This window comes from Pseudophryne corroboree, chromosome 4 (genome assembly GCF_028390025.1).
Source record: "Pseudophryne corroboree isolate aPseCor3 chromosome 4, aPseCor3.hap2, whole genome shotgun sequence".
In the NCBI taxonomy this organism is placed as follows: Eukaryota; Metazoa; Chordata; class Amphibia; order Anura; family Myobatrachidae; genus Pseudophryne; species Pseudophryne corroboree.
Genome location: NC_086447.1, coordinates 681,048,423 through 681,065,794, shown reverse-complemented (window position 1 = coordinate 681,065,794; position 17,372 = coordinate 681,048,423). Strand labels below are relative to the sequence as shown.

General features: G+C 40.7%; 1 protein-coding gene and 1 long non-coding RNA gene across 17 annotated transcripts in view; one reads left to right on the top strand and one right to left on the bottom strand.

Moving 5' to 3' along the window:
• The window catches only part of SYNE1 (spectrin repeat containing nuclear envelope protein 1), a 965,679-nt gene that overhangs the window by 51,782 nt on the left and 896,525 nt on the right, over positions 1–17,372 (bottom strand). For 12 of the 16 annotated variants that reach the window (XM_063917854.1, XM_063917859.1, XM_063917855.1 and 9 more), the window contains 5 exons: positions 8,401–8,583; positions 4,486–4,623; positions 2,873–3,064; positions 1,786–2,116; positions 590–658 (listed from right to left, as the gene is read on the bottom strand). In XM_063917854.1, the coding sequence (XP_063773924.1) occupies positions 590–658; positions 1,786–2,116; positions 2,873–3,064; positions 4,486–4,623; positions 8,401–8,583 (913 nt within the window). The remainder of the gene's footprint in view (positions 1–589; positions 659–1,785; positions 2,117–2,872; positions 3,065–4,485; positions 4,624–8,400; positions 8,584–17,372) is intronic. The other 4 variants (XM_063917860.1, XM_063917862.1, XM_063917861.1 and 1 more) reach the window with 1 other exon arrangement.
• LOC134910152 (uncharacterized) overlaps positions 1–17,372 on the top strand; it is an 83,157-nt gene that overhangs the window by 11,996 nt on the left and 53,789 nt on the right. The window lies entirely within an intron of this gene.

Here is a 17,372-nt window from a genome sequence, read left to right as displayed (position 1 = left end):
TATATATATATATAGTATATTTTATATAGATTCTGTTTCTAATCATTTTGTTTGTTGCTGATCCCTGTGCCCATTCATTTTACTGACCGCAACAACATAATTTCAAATATGTATGTATGTATGCCAAACATATCTTCCAATTTATTTTGTTTGTCTTGTGTCAATGAATCAAGCGAACTCTGATTAACTACCCTGTTCCTATTAAATTCATGTTGCATGTCCAGTTATCAAAGATTCTCAGAATTGTGATGACTCAGAGACGACTCATTAGTTATAAGTGACTGTGCATAGAACCACAGAATAAAACCGATTTGGAGAGTCACAGATATTACCCAGACTCACAGATCCTTCCAGGAGAAGCACAGATCTGCTACTGGGTAATTATCTGCAAAGTGTTAAAAAGAGGAGATTGTTGTTAATTTTATAATGATTATATGTTAATAATTAGTTCCAGAACCAACATGCAAAATGTGACAGATATGCGACATCAGCGCTAGGTTAGATAAAGTGATCTTGTCTGAAGCTGTGATATGGAACTAGGATTGCTACTTTTGTGGAGTTATATATTGTATCTTGGCATTTAGCCTACCAGTGCAATTTTTCAGAACATTTTCAGTAAGTTTAACATAGGCTTCAGGGCTTTCAGGAATTTCTATATCTGTAAAGACAAAGGACAGGCTGAGTAGGTGGAATATGTGAAGGTCTCTTGAAGCCAGTATAGAAATACAGAAGGATCCTCTGGCAGGTCATCCAGCAATTATACCACCGTCCAGCCTGTCCCGACTATGACAATGTGAATATTCGTCTCTGGTACCATAATACTAGCTAATGTGGTACTTAGCACCAATATCCAAAACCTGTAACCAAACTTATTTTAAGATTATTTATGATTTTCCAATGCACTTTATACGAAAAGTAAAGGACAGGAACTTAATATAAAATGAAACAGTCTACATGAACCCTGCAACTACTACACTGTAATGTGTTTCACTACATTACATTTCCTATAAGTTCAGCAATTATTTGAATTACAATATAAGTGGTGCTTTAAATAAACTATAAAACAGATAGTTATAAAGCATTTGAGACTAAGAAAAATGTTAGCTATATTTTTAACAGGATGTAATTATGTGACCGGCGGTCAGGAGGCCGCCGGTCACATTACCTCCGCCGACATCCAGCACCCTCACAATCCCGACGGTCGGCATGCTGACCAACAGGGACTATTCCCACTTGCGAGTGTCCATGACACCCACAGAGTAGGAATAGAACCCGTGGCAACCGCAGGTCGCCACCGAGCCCGAAAGGGACTTATTGCTCTCGTTATCAAGGGGATGTAAGGAGCTTCTGGGCAGCAATTTGTCCTGGAGTCCCTGCAAGCTGGGTGAGTGTACCAGGCTGCTGAGGAGTGTATCTGTTTGCATACAGACACAGTAAACAGTAAACCAATCATGCGTTTCCTTCTCTCTCATGTTTGATCAGCAATATCTACCAAGTGATGCTCTGGCACCCAGAGACCAATTGTCTCGCTCCCCAAAAAGATGAGCAGGAAAGTCTGTGATGTTTGGATACAGTAATTATTATGTGATCTATCTATCTATCTATCTATCTATCTACTGTATATCTTTCATTAAAAAAAACATATTGATTAAAAAAACTGTTAAATAAATACATAATTGAAACTACTGTATAATATTTTTTAGACCAATTAGTGTACAAAAATAATTTTGTGGAGACATTTCTGCTGATTTTTTTCTTTAATGTAGCTGAAAAATATATAATTACCGGATAAACCAACTGCTCCTTGAAGGAAGTAATTGTTGTCACGTTCGTCTTCTTCATCTGAGTGTAGTGCTTGAGAAACTGCTGTCTCTAAGTCCCGACTAAGGTCATAGTCGTGATCCCATTCCAGAGGGATAGAGTCCACGCTTGCAGGAGTGTCCCGACCTGATCTTTCACTCCTCATAGGAACAATCAGTGACAATGAGTGGTTTGATGAGGGTAGAGGTGATAGAAGGCCACCAGTACTCTTGGTGTGCCATTGTAGATCAGACAGATCTGTGGTTTCATCTCCATCCACTTCTCGGTCAGAGAAGTCATGCTCATCATCGGTCAGCTGGAAATAATTAGCCATATTTAAGGAAAGAGTCATTGAAAAGTTAAGTATTTAATGGCTTCACTTTCAGTTTAATGGCTTTCAATTTATTCATGGCATGCCAACACCTTTAATGTTGAATAAGATATATATATATATATATTTTTTTTTTTTTTTTTTTTTTTTTCAACATTAAAGGTATTGATCCTGTGAGTAAAATGCCGATTGATGCTTTTGCAGAGTGGTAAGGAGGATGGCATCTGACTTATGTCTCATGAATCAATCAGATGCCAACAACTGCGGCACTGAACTCTACCCCCTCTTTCAAACCTCTCACAGCTGATCTCTGTAGATAGCAGCAACCTAATTTATGATAGGTGGAGGGTACGAAAAAAATTGGTAATAACTGGAAACTAGTTTTAGTAGCTTGTGCGTCACTACGGATATTAACAATTGAAGTTAATTCATTAACAAAATGCCAAAGGCTCTTAAATAAGTCATGCTATGTGTTTGTCTCTATTTTGGAAATAATCACACTAAATTATTTCTAAATTTACCAGATTGCATTTTTACACCTGCACAATGTGTGACACGGCTGTCAAAAATACCTAACAAACATAATGAAGTCCTTGTTTTTCATAAAAAAAAATAATTATGGTATTATTTCAGGGACAGTTTACACTGTATAATATCTGCCCCAATAATTCTGCAGTCATAGGCCTTAGCTATTATAGTCCAAGTAGCAGTCTGTATGCAGAAGAGTGAAGATACACATACCGGAAGACGGATAAGCTTTTTATGATATCTTTCAACGCGACCAAAGACCTCTAGGCAATATCTCCGGAGTTCATCCAGCTCTTCCTCAATAACAGCCGCATCAAGGGGCTCACTTTTTTCTAGGAGTTGTTCACCTTGGGTAATAATTTGATCGATCTTATTGTTGTTTAAGGCAATCTCTTGCTGAAAGGCCTAATGGAACAACAGCACATTACTTATATGACGATATATGAATACTTTTATGTAAAACCATTCTCTTCCTAGCGAAATGGGCAGGATGGAGAGATAATACCAGATATGGCAGCTCTGTATGGAGGGGGCAGGTTTAAATGATGCAAAATCGTGTCATTTTATACCTGCTCCTTTTTTGCGGATCTGCAAAGCGCAGCATTGTGCCGTGGTGGGGCCAAATGGCATGGTGCCCTCCCCCAAAATGGCCAGCTGTGTCTCCTGTCCGGGCTTCACCCAGAGAGGAGACATAAAAAGTAAGCAAATATGAAATACAGAGGCAGATTCAATTACCCGCTGTGTTTATTACTAAATTTTCCTGCGTAGTAAACCTGTGGGTAATATATGTTAACCCATAAATTCTGCGTTAAGTGCCGGAATATATGAGTTACACCATGCATTAAGTCCAAGGGGTATATTCATTTGAAGTCGGATCCATTCTGACATTCATTTGTCGGAATGGATCTGACCTGGGCTATTCAATGCAATCTCAATTCGACTTTAAAAAAAGGTGAATTGAGATGCGGGAGCTGAGACGGGCGCCAGCCGTGGGCAGACGGGGGAGAACAGCGCTACAGCAGCGGTCAGCGTAGCCGGAGGATGTCACAGCCGCCGCTCATGGCAGCGCCCACCCGGCTCCAGCAAGCGAGGTCTCGCTTGCTGGAGCCGGGTGGACGCTGCTGTGAGTGGCAGCTCTGACATCCTCCGGCTACGCTGCCCACTGCTGTAGCGCTGTTCTCCCCCGTCTGCCCATGGCTCTCCCTGTCTCCTCCTCTCCCCCGTCTCTGCTGAAGCCGGGTTGACGCTGCTGTGAGCGGCGGCTGACACACATCCTCCGGCGCTGCTCTCCCACGTCTGCCCGCAGCTCTCCCCGTCTCTGCTCCCGCATCTCACTTCAACTTTTTTTAAAGTCGAATTGAGATGGGCGAAAAGGGGGCCAAAACCTATTGGTTTTGACCCCGTCTTCGACACAAGCACGCGGATTGACAGCTATTCCGCCAATCCACGTGCTTTTCGACAAGTCGAATTCCTCGACTTGTTGAATAATTTGGGTTTAGATTGAATAGGTCGGACCCCTTTCCGCCTAAGAAAGTCGAAAACTGACGTTTTTTCGACAGACGACAGCTTTCGATTCAATTGAATATACCCCAAAGAGGGTGCATTTAACACAAGAGTGCACCGTTTGGTGCTTAACAAGCACAGTAGCAATCATTAACCGAATAGCTCAGGATGAAATTGTAAATATACGTAATTTGACAAAATGTATGTACTGTGACAAAATATATGGCTAGAATCCACCCCATGAAAATACAACTCATGTCATAGTTTCCATCTGGATTGCTTTGTCAGAATACAGTGTATTTCCCTGATAAATAATTGCTTACCTTGAGCTGTTTAATTTTTGCCTGCACATCACATTCAGAGAAATGCTCAATGTTGGTTAGCTGAAGGTCCATCTCTGTGAGCCACACTAAGATGCTGTCACGTGCAGTCTCAAATTCTTCTCGCTGGCCAATAAAGTGCTTTACGGAATAAACCAGAAGTGAAGAGAAACAACATATATTTATGAAAGACTTCTGTATATATACATAAAGAGGATTATCATGCTTGACTATAATGGTCACTAAACAATACAGGTATAATTAAAGGGTGTTTCCACCTACAGATAATTTTCATATATTGATTTGATTTTTACATCATGCAGCTTTTGCTACGTCCATTTTCCAGCATATGGCTTGTTCATTGTGTTTATAAGCTTTAGGACATAAGTGTGCAACCTGTGGGTTGGGATCACAGAAACTACTGTTAATGTACGGGGTTTATAAGGGACATTCTGGGAACTGCCTCTTTTAGGGTTCCAAAACAATGGCACAGTAGCAATAAAAAAAACATTGAACACCACTGCCCTGGGAATATGACACCACTCCGCTTTGATCTCTGCACTGGAAGCAGATATGTATCATATTTTATTTGGATATATACCGCACCGGTGTATAAAAATTATAGTAATGAATATACTAAACCAAAATTAACAGTTATAAGGAAAGCAACGTTTTCCAGTCACAGTTTGGCGGTGCACCCTGAGTCAATACGGCTGCTAACAGAAACAGAGAAGAAAAAAGAGACTCTTTTCTGGGCGCACTCTTTACTTTTTAAATAATAATATAAATGTTACATAGATAAGATAAGAATAAATCTAAGTATAAAATATAACTTTTATTAACATCTTGGAATAAAAAGATATATAATCGTCAAAAATTAGGTAACAATCCAATGAATGATGGAATTAGTACAAAATTGTATCAATCCTCAATAACACAAACTTATGATGTAAGAATAAATAAATAAATGTTCAATTAATAACAAATCAGTGCTGAATTTAGTGTAATCGGTCCCGATTGTATCAATATAATAAGAATGCCAAAAATTGATGAAACAGATGTAGAGCCTCCAGATAATACTTGGGCTGTCGGAACAGACTAACCCTGTATATGTCCACAATCAAAAGGTACTTAAGTACTAGTTCCCACACTATTTAAAAAGGGGGACAGAGCAGATAGAAAAAGTAACAGTGTGAATCTGCTGTCAGTTTTAGACTCTGCGTATGCTCAGAGACACTGACAGCAGATTCACACTGTTACTTTTTCTATCTGCTCTGTCCCCCTTTTTAAATAGTGTGGGAACTAGGACTTAAGTACCTTTTGATTGTGGACATATACAGGGTTAGTCTGTTCCGACAGCCCAAGTATTATCTGGAGGCTCTACATCTGTTTCATCAATTTTTGGCATTCTTATTATATTGATACAATCGGGACCGATTACACTAAATTCAGCACTGATTTGTTATTAATTGAACATTTATTTATTTATTCTTACATCATAAGTTTGTGTTATTGAGGATTGATACAATTTTGTACTAATTCCATCATTCATTGGATTGTTACCTAATTTTTGACGATTATATATCTTTTTATTCCAAGATGTTAATAAAAGTTATATTTTATACTTAGATTTATTTTTATCTTATCTATGTAACATTTATATTATTATTTAAAAAGTAAAGAGTGTGCCCAGAAAAGAGTCTCTTTTTTCTTCTCTGTTCATGTATCATATATTAATAAACCTCTATCTGATGAATTACACAAATGGTTAGCAAACAGAGATGGAACCCAGAAAGGAAAGCTAACATATTATCTAACATTGCAAGACACCAAGGTCCATGCATAAGACAATATATAAAAGTCACTAGTGGTGGAAAAACTTTGAATAAACAAAATCGTATGAATGCTATAGCCATAACATGCTGTATGTGCATAATATGCTGTAATTGTCAGAGTACTTGGGTTTTGGGAATCCGGACTTGCGGCTTGAGGCTCGGTGTCGGCATCCTTCAACAGGATTAGCCGGACAGGTTGAATTAAGGTCATTTTCATAGGTCTCCTATGAAGGTGCTGCTGGTGCTGTGGTTTGAAAGACTGTGGAAGCAGATGGTTCAGCAGAACCCAATTGCCCGAGAGCAAACGATCAGGATCAGCAAGTGTGTCGAGGTGACCAGGAATTTCAGAAACAGAAATAATTCCAGGAACTGGATGCTACAATAGCACTGCTGTGGAGCACAGATTTACTAGCACACAAAAGGTTGTGTGAGAGACGTTGCACTGGTGATCTCTTACCCAGAAAGCCTCAGATTTATACCTACAGGCTGTTTCTCATTGGATTTGCTAGCCTTGCTGGTCACTGGGTGAATTTGGTCAGCTGACCCTTCCAAGATGGTGGCGCCCATGCTGCAACTCTGCAGCTGAAAGCTGCACACACACTCCCTGCTGCCTCTGCCCCCTGGTCTCCCAGACCTGCCTGCAAGCTGTGACCACCACCAGCAACCCCTCCAGTGGGACCGCGCCAAAGCGTCCGGACGGGTAAGTACTGGGACTCCCGGAACCCGATCCGACGGACCATGACAGTAATGTTTTATGTTATGTCATACTGCCCAATAGTCCAGATTTCACTAAAATGGGGTTTGGTTGGAAAGTGGGTGGGGATCATCATTTCTAGTAGCTGTTCTACTACTATATATAGTTACTTAAGACTAGAAAATTAAACTTGAGGTAGAACATAAAAAGTACCAAGGTATAATATACAAAGTACATGACTTACATTGGAATCATGTTGAAGAAAATCAAGTTAAAGGACGAATTTTGCTAATTACAGAACATTAGTGATTACTGAACTGCCAGTAATAGTGCTAACCTGAATCTTGACCAGAGATTTCCCATTAGTCCAGAGGTTCCCAAACGTGGTCCGCAAGGCACACCAACAGTCCAGGATTTAGGTATATCCATGGCTCAGCACAGATGGTTAAATCAAATTGACTGAGGTGCTAATTAAGTCACCTGTGGCCTAGCATGGATACATTTAAACAATAGGGATAGGGGTATGTAAACAGCGCTAGAAAACTGGATATGGAAAAATAATAATAATCACAATTTATTATAAAAATTGTTGCAACAAGTAAACCATTCAATTCATATATATGTATAGATATAAAAAATAAATATAAAATAATTTTGATAAAAACGTGTCAAGCAGGGAAAGCACAGCAAGTTTGTTTGGTGTATTACCACACGAGGAAGCCGGACATGATGCACTGATGAAGATCCTTGGAATTATGCCACAGTCCTGGGTGCACTTTGCAATGCTAGCAGTTGAAAGTCCAAAGAATTAGGCGAACCTTTAATGCTTGGTTCCAAACCAGATGTAGTCCTATTTAAAGCTGGATCTCTGGTGCCTTTGTGGACATCTGCAAATTTCCCAATTGCTGATGGACTTCTAGGCTTGTTCCAGGTGTAATTGATGATTCAGTGGTGCACGGCTCCTCCAGACCAACGCGTTTCGCTGTATCCACAGCTTTATAAAAATTATTTTATATTTATTTTTTATATCTATACATATATTTGAATTGAATGGTTTACTTGTTGCAACAATTTTTATAATAAATTGTGATTATTATTATTTTTCCATATCCAGTTTTCTAGCGCTGTTTACATACCCCTATCCCTATTGTTTCATCAGGGACTAACTATCCCTTCATACAGCAGCTTAAAGGTTTAGCATTTCCTCTTGACAGCGCCGGGCGAATTACCTTGGTATTTCGTTTTTTGCACATGGATACATTTAAAACCTGGACCATTGGGGTGCCTTGAGGACCATGTTTGGGAACCTCTGCATTAGTCAATGACTCTAGTGTCTGCTCGGTGATGGGGTGTTTGATCAGTGGTGGAAGCAAATTAGATAATACTAACCTTCAATCTCCTGAGAATGGATGTTACTCTCTTCTGCAAGTTGTCCCACCGCTGGTTTCCTTCATGGACCATCTGCTTTAGCTTACATGCTGAGTCAGTGCGGTTTTCCCGAGCCAGGCGCCGATACTGCTTATTTATAAGCTCCAGCTGAGTTAGACTCTCATGAACTTGTCTTTGGAAAGCCTAAAAACATATACAGTATGTTTGTACATTTACAATGGCTGTTGGTGGGACCGTCACGTTATATGGGTCTACCCTTCAACCCCAGATGTATACAAAGTCCTGCATTATTGGAATGAGTAATGAATGCAGTTAAGAAAATGGAGACATTTTATATTTGTAGACCTTAAATTGAATAATTGCAGTAAACAGTTGTCCTCAGTGTTTGTCCTCATTTGTCTGCAGTGTTAGCCAGTGGTGCAAGTAGACATTTTTTCTTAGTGGTACTGATAGTTAAAATGGGCGTGGTCACATGTAATGAGGGGGTGTGGTCACACAAAACTAGGTGAGTTTCTACATGACAATAGGGGCATGGCCACATTGTGCCACACACCGTAATGCCCATTACACATTACGCCACACAAAATAATGCCAATTACATATTATGCCACACACTGTAATGCCTTACATATTATACCACACACTGTAATGCCTATTACATATTATGCCACACACACTTATGTCACTGACACCATTTTATGTCCCACACACAAAAATGCCCCTTTTATATTATGCCCCAGTGGAGGGCTGATGGTACTGCGTACCACCAGCAAATTTCTTAATGGTACTCCGTACAACCCCGTGCCACCCTACTTTCAGCACTGGTGTTAGCTCAATTTATGGATAACATTTTGGGAAGTTTTGCTGCAATTAAATTATGCAAAGAATAAATCTCTGAAAATGACTGACAATATTATAATTAGATTTCTTGTAAATTTCAGTTCTTTGAGAAATATGAAACAATCTGATCAGGCTGTGTGTGGCTTTACACAAGCATATTATCCCAGTTGTACAATCTTCAAGATCTCTTACGAGATAATGTCTTAGCACTGACTAGATCAATGAGATATCTCCTCTCCACATCCAGCTTGAATTCCAAAGCAGCTGGAGGGCCGCAGGTTGAAGACTCATGGTCTAAAATAAGATCCTGCTATAGTGACTCACCCATAGAATATAATGTATCAGCACTAACAAATACCGCAAATGTAAAATAAAACATAACTTGTTTTCATGATATCAGCTGTTACTGCAGTACAGTATAGGGAAGTATGAAAAAGGACAGGTGCTTGGACAGAAACAGCTGGGAAAGTGTCAGACAGCTGTGATATAACTATTACGTTTTCAAATGACTCACATCACAGTTACTGATTGACATTTAACAAACTCAAATGTGCCCTTGCATTGTTTTACAGTGACAAGGATGAATGTTAATCTGTGCCACACAGTGACTGGTTGGGTAGCCTATGCAAAAACACAGTCTGAATAATATCAGGAAAAAAATAATTTAAATTTAAGACAGACTCAGCTGCCTGAGAAGGCACCATGTGTAGGGCTTACACAAGCTACTGTAAACATATGCATTAGTCTGATGGACACAACAACAACAACAACAAAAACATAAGTGATCAGCTGACTCATTGATAGACCTATATACCCCAGACAGAGCAAATCATTAGACCAGTGGTTCTCAAACTTTTTTTAAATCACTGCGTCCTAGAGTATATAAAAAAAATTCACGGCACCCCTAGGACAAAAGTTTCTTATTGAGACATATTGAAAAAAATATTACAAAAAGTTAATTATGCTTATATGTCATCCTTAGGTTCAGTTATATGGTAAAGGCCAAGATTTGCTTCTGTTTGTTCACATACTTTATAATTGGCAGCCACCAGCATTGGTTTTATCGATTACATTTACAATAAATAATTTGAATCAGTACTGGACCACGAATTCAAAACACCCCTGCAAGTGTCCCAAGGCACCCCAGGGTGCCATGGCACACAGTTTATGAACCACTGCATTAGACTATAGGTTGTGTCGCATGTCACTGCTTAACTTTTCAAGCTAAAAATGCTGTGTTCATAAATGCTCGATCACTAGTATGGTGAATGACAATTAATGTCAAGTGGGAACACATTCCCCTCTCACACAAGAGTAATTATGCTGCATGTGACACTTCCATAGCACTCAGGTTACAGGAGAGGCCCATTCCCCCTTTAACCTGTTACTATGGGAGACTGTGGGGCAGATTTATTAAGCTCGGTGAAGTGATAAATTGGAAGGTGATGAAGGACCAGCCAGTCAGCTCCTAACTGTCATTTTTCAAACCCAGCCTGTAACTTGGAAGTCAGGATCTGTTTGGCTGGTCCTTTATCACCTTCTACTTTATCACTTCACCGAGCTTAATAAATTTGCCCCTGTGCTCTTATGGTTGCTGTGCTTTCCTACCTGGAAAAACCCAATATTCAAGCAATAAGACAGAGCGACTGCATGAGAGCTGCGTGGGTTAAACTTCAAGTCTAGGGGCTGTCCTGTGATGCACCATGTGATTGTTTTGACCAATTGTGTTTAGAGGTGTGTAGTTAGGTGGTATGAGGCTTTGTGGGCTATAACAAAGCCTATTTGTTCCTGTCTTCCCACCCGCCCTCCCCAATAGTTGTCGTAGTGGTGGTTTGTCATTATCTATTTTTAGGCGGTAAGGAATGGCAGGTTGCCGATTCGGGTGCAAATTTGGTTAAGTTAATTAATGTTATGGTTTTTGGGACCTCATTCAGGTTGGATCGCAAATCGCAATGGCGGCACTCCTGTCGTCGCAGCCAGGCTGTGCCGGCAGGAGGCTTCCCTGCTTTCTGCGACCACGCACTAATTGCAGCGCGATCGCAATTACTGCATGGTCGCAAGGGGGCAGTGGTTAGCATGCTGGGCGGCCTTGCCTTGCGATGAGTGGCCCCTAGCATGCAAGCAAAATGATTGTAAATTCTGCTGTTTAGTAGAATTTACAATCCTTACTGAATAGGGTCCTTGGTGACTTGTTTGGTCGCTGAACCACCCTGACGAGGGCAGTGTCACCTGCTGGGTGGGTAGTCATGTTAGAGGGTTGAATGGATACCTGTTGTTGGTAGCCGTTAAGATTTTTTGGTTTTCTACTCTACACCCTTGGCGACATTAGATGGATTTGCAGGTTGTTTGTGTTTGGCACATTGTTCGAGTGGGCTGAGTATAGCCGTCCTTTCTCTGCCACCATACTTTAGTTTAACTAAGCATATTTAATTAGTCTTGGTATGTTATTAATAAATAGATAACAAGTTTTTATACTGCCAAATTTATGTCTCCGAGTCTTTATTTGCATTGATGTTTTTTTTTTATGAATGTATTAATCATATGGTGTATGCATGGGACACCCCTCAGACAATTGACAGTTTATACACCCCTAAGGCAGCAAGGACATTTAAAAATATATAAACTACAGTATAATATATTCCAATAGCAACCCCTCCCCCATAAAAAAAAATGTCTCAGGCAGCTGCCTTGTTACAGTCACGCCTGTCCGTAACCCAAAACTTTCAAGAAACAGCTGGGACATACAGTAGACTGCTTTGAGCAAGTCTAGATAAACTCTTCTATTTCAGATGAAAATAAAAACCCGGAATTGAATTGTTTCAATTTGAACCATGAAGGTAAAAATTATTGTTCTGTATTTCCCTGACATAATAATAATAATAATAATAATAATAATAATTTATTATTATTATTAATATGTTTTTTATAATATAGTGCCATATATGGAAAATTCCAATAGGGTAAACAAGCAAAATAAAAAAAGATCAGACCGACAGTGCAGGAGCAAAATCAGAGAGTGAAATAATTATATAACAATGCATAAGGAGAGAGTTATTGTTCATAGCACTCGGTGTCTTGAAAGGGTTCAGAGTCACTGACTGTGACCACACATTACTCATCTTTAGAACATTTTCCTAATGAGATGCTATATACTGTAGGTCTGAGACTGGCTGATGTCATGGACATGCACCAGAAAAAGCACACACGTTATGCTCCATTTGGTAGCTACAGTAAAACCAGCATTTATATAGGAGTGTATTCTGTGGCACACACAGGGGGGGTTCTGAGTACACAGAACCATGCCAGTCAGTGATTGGAGCTCTGCCCTATAGTGGTGTTATGCTGCTATTTGTGGGTGTATGAGGAGGGGCCAATATGATATTCAGTACCCAGCACCACCCTATCAAGGAATCCCCCTTGCAAATCCTGTTTTTGCCCCTGGGGTTTGCTACTGGGTGGATGAAAGAAGCAAGATAAGCATGACTACAGTACCTGATATGATGCGATCATAAAGACAGTATTATTAAGTGTTAACATTCCAGTTATTTTTTGGCTATTATTTTGATCAGTAATTTACTGTACAGCCTTTGAAATATAGTAATGTTCACTTAATATAGTAATGTTCACTTAATATAGTAATGTTCACTTAAAAAAAAAAAAAAAAACCTTTGGTCAGATTTAAGATATGAACATGTAGTTCTATAGATGAGGGAATAATAAAGATCAGTTGATGGTGGATTAAGCTGTTGTGTCATTATTTGTCTTGAAAAAATTTGAAATTAACTATAAAGGGGAGATGTATTGTATTAAACCTATTATGTATTAAGAGCGATACAGTAAAGTGGAGAAGTTGTATAGCACAGCCTATAAATGACAGAAGTTGAATGGTTACTATGTCCTCATACATCTTGCTTCAATACATTACACAGCAGGAAATGCCTGGTGTGAAAGAGCTGACAGGTCCCGTGCAACTCTGCTAGCGTTGGGTATCTATTTATGCCAAAAATGCATCTTATTCACATTGCCATGTAAATAGGACATACACGCAGTGCTGATTAACATGATATGCGGCATGCCTATATTCTGGGTGCATCTGAGGCTGTATCTGCTATACTGTGTGTAGCATTTCATATGCAGATACAGCTGCGGTCACACACGGAATATAGGCATGCCGCATATCATTTTAATCAGCATAACCTGCTTGTGCGTCTTATTTGCATCATTTGGTGAATATGTAAGACTCATTTTAATGGAATAAGTCACACAAAAGGAGATCATCGCTACAGAGTTACAGCACGGCAAGGGAGGCTAGAATTAAGTTGACACATCTGTATGGCAACTTCACTTTATCCCTCTTGAGGGGTTGATACATTTCCCCTTAGGTGATACAATACCATTGACAAGAAAATTAATTGTGTGTGTCCTGCTACGTGACAGGCCTAACCTTTTGAATATATGACCTATAATGTGCCATGGGATTCCTATAATTTAAGGAATTTGGGAACTTACTGTATTTGACATTTTTTTAAGGATAACTAATCCATTTATTATCCTGCATATGGGAAACTGGTCTAATATTTGTGGATAAAGGCAAGACTATTTGGATGCACAGTGTAATAGGAATACCACAGTGTATGGAGTAAGATGCCAAGGTTACTGGGTCACTGATGTACAGTCAGGTCTGAGTGTGAGCCATGAACCATAGTTACAGTAAGCTGTCATTTCAGCAGTCCTTTTGAATTTAGCATCACTCTGCTGTTACAGGAAATAAATATTTGATTGGGAATGAAAGGGAAACACTTCCTGTCTGAGCAACAGAGCAGTAGGAGACTGACCCACACTGAGTAATAAGGTAAGAGGACAATAATGAGACAGAGAGCTGAGGGGCAGTGAAAGTTATGGAAGGGCATGCGAGAGCCATGTAGAGATTTTGAGGGGAAAATGAGAGAGCGATGAGCAGGTAATGGGAGAGCTATGGAGGGGTATTGAGAGCGCTACGGAAGGGGTAACAAAAGGGCCATGAAGGTTACAGTGAGAGCGATATGAAGGGATCAATGACAGCAATATGAAGAGGACAATGGGAGCAATATGGAGTGGCCAATGACAGCGCTATGGAGGGGGCAAAGAGAGAGAACTGTGTGTGTGTGTGTGTGTGTGTGTGTGTGTGTGTGTGTGTGTGTGTGTGTGTGTGTGTGATGGGGGGGCAATGAGGATGGTATGAAAGTGGACAATGAGAGATCTATGGTGGAGGCTATGAGAGAAAACTAATGGGGGACAATGACAGTGATAAGGAGGGGACAATGAGAGATCTATGGTGGAGGCTATGAGATAGGACTATAGAGGGACAATGACAGTGATAAGGAGGGGACAATGAGAGATCTATGGTGGAGGCTATGAGATAGGACTATAGAGGGACAATGACAGTGATAAGGAGGGGACAAAGAGATCTATGGTGGAGGCTATGAGAGAGAACTAAGGGGAGGCAAAGACAGCAATAAGGAGGTGACAATGAGAGCGCTATGGCGGACGCAGTGAGAGAGAACTATGGGGGGCAATGAGAGTGACAAGGAGGGGACAATGAGGGAACTATGGTGGACATAATGGGACACAATGAGAAAAACTATGGGGCGGGCAATGACAGTGATAATGCACCCCTTTTAGACCCAAAGGAAGAAGTTGGTGTGGGGAAGGAAGGGGATGTCAATCTGATTCTTTACAGCGGTTAAAAGAAAGTCTAGCACCGTCCCTGCTGTGTCTAGCATAATGATAGGGGGCTTAAGCAATATGATTAGTACTACAACTCTATCCATTGTTGCCTCACATTAATAGCAGGAACACTGTCAAAATATATGTGGGCCTTTAGAGAGAGAGATATATATATACATATATATATATATATATATATATATTTATTATTATTATTATTATTATTAATATTATTATATAGCGCAGCCTATTCCAATGTGCTTTGCCTTCAAAACAGCATCAATTCTTCTAGGTACACTTGCAAACAGTTTTCTAAGGAACCATGCAGGGAGGTTGTTCCAAACATCTTGGAGAATTTACCACAGATCTTCTGTGGAAGTAGGCTTGCTCAAATCCTTCTGTTTGGGGTCATTGCTCTGCTGCAGAATACATTTGGAACCAATCAGACACCTCCCTGATGGTATTGCATGATGGGTAAGTACCTGTCTGTATTTCTCATCATTGGGGATACCATTAATCCTGACAAAATCTCCAAATCCCCAACTCCATTTGCTTAAATGCAGCCCCAAACTTGCAAGCAAACTCCACATGCTTCACTGTTGCCTGCAGCGGTGTCTGATTGGCTCCAAATGTATTCTGCAACTGCACAAACATACAACCAAGGTCATTAAGAACTATCTTCAGCTTAAAGAAGAACAAGGAGTCCTCGAAGTGATGATACGGCCCCCACAGAGCCCTAATCTCAACATCATCCAGTCTGTATGGGATTATATGAATAGACAGAAGGATTTGAACATGTCTACATACACACAAGATCTGTGGTTATTTCTCTAAGATGTTTGGAACAAGCTCCCTGCCGAGTTCCTTCAAAAACGGTGTGCAGTGTACCTAGAAGAACTGATACTGTTTTGAAGGTAAAGGGTGGTCATACCAAATATTGATTTGATTTAGATTAGATTTCTCTTCTGTTTATTCACTTTGCATTTTGTTAATTAATTAAAAAAAAATGATTAAGTCTTCTATATTTGAAGGCATTCTTACTGTGCAGCATTTATTTCAGCACTGTATATTCTTGTGTTGTTTCTAGAAATTATTTTATAATCTGTTAGCAAATGATTTTCAAAGACCTCATGTAACTTGATGCCACACTAAAGGCAGGGACGGATCTAGACTTTTCTTTAGGGGGGGACAGTTTACTGTTTAATCTTGACTCCTCCCTCTACAGTCCCAACTCCTCCCATCTGCAGTCCTAACTCCTCCTCTCTCAATTCTGACTGAACTTTTTGAGTGAGACTGAGATAGAGCTTGGTGATTGTTCTATGTACATGTGACTGTGCTATGGGGTAATTGTATTTATTAGCCCTAGTAGCCACACACCGGCAAGTGAGGGCCAAATGCTCTGTAACCCTTGCTCTCCTGTGCTGCTGTGGTATAAGCTGCAGCACATCGTTCTGCCTAAGGCTCTCCCAGGAGAGCTCTCTTCTGCTCAAAAGTGGGCGTGGCTATGACTGTGTAAGGGGGGGGGGCGGCCGCGCCCCCCCCCCCCCCTAGATCCGGCCCTGAATAAAGGTAGCATGTGCTTCCTCTTTTGCAGGTAACCATAATGCCTATGGGCGCAATTCAGATCTGATAGCTGGGCAGAGATTTTTGCAGCCCTGCGGTCAGATAGTCGCCGCCTAGAGGGGGAGTGTGTTTTCGCTGTGCAGGTATGCGTTTGCATGTGTAGCAGAGCTGCACAAACTGATTTTGTGCAGCTTCTGTGCAACCTAGGACGTACTCAGCCGCTGCGATCACATCAGGTTGATCAGAGCCGGATTTGACGTCAGACACCCTCCCTGAAAACGATTGATCCCGCCTGCATTTTTCCTGACTCTCCCAGAAAACGGTTAGTTGCCACCCACAAACGGCCTCTACCTGTCAATCTCCTTGCGATTGCCCGCGCAAATGGATTTCTCGCACAATCCCGCCGCAGGGCGCCGATGCCCGCTGCAGCCGTGCACCATGCCGGCGCAGTGCGGTGCATACAGATGCGCAGTTCGGATCTGATTGCCCAATGCCCGCTGTGCGAAAACGCACAGCAGCAATCAGATCTGCATTAGGCCCTATATTTTGGAGAGTGTTAAATATTACTTGAGTGTTACATTACTTTTCATTTGCTAGATTGAGTACAGATTTCAGTACAGAGGGGGTCATTCCAAGTTGTTCGCTCTGTAAAAATCTTCGCATCGCAGCGATTTTCCGCTTAATGCGCATGCGCAATGTCCGCACTGCGACTGCGCCAAGTAAATTTGCTATGCAGTTAGGATTTTTACTCACGGCTTTTTCTTCGTTCTGGCGATCGTAATGTGATTGACAGGAAATGGGTGTTACTGGGCGGAAACAGGCCGTTTTATGGGCGTGTGGGAAAAAACGCTACCGTTTCCGGA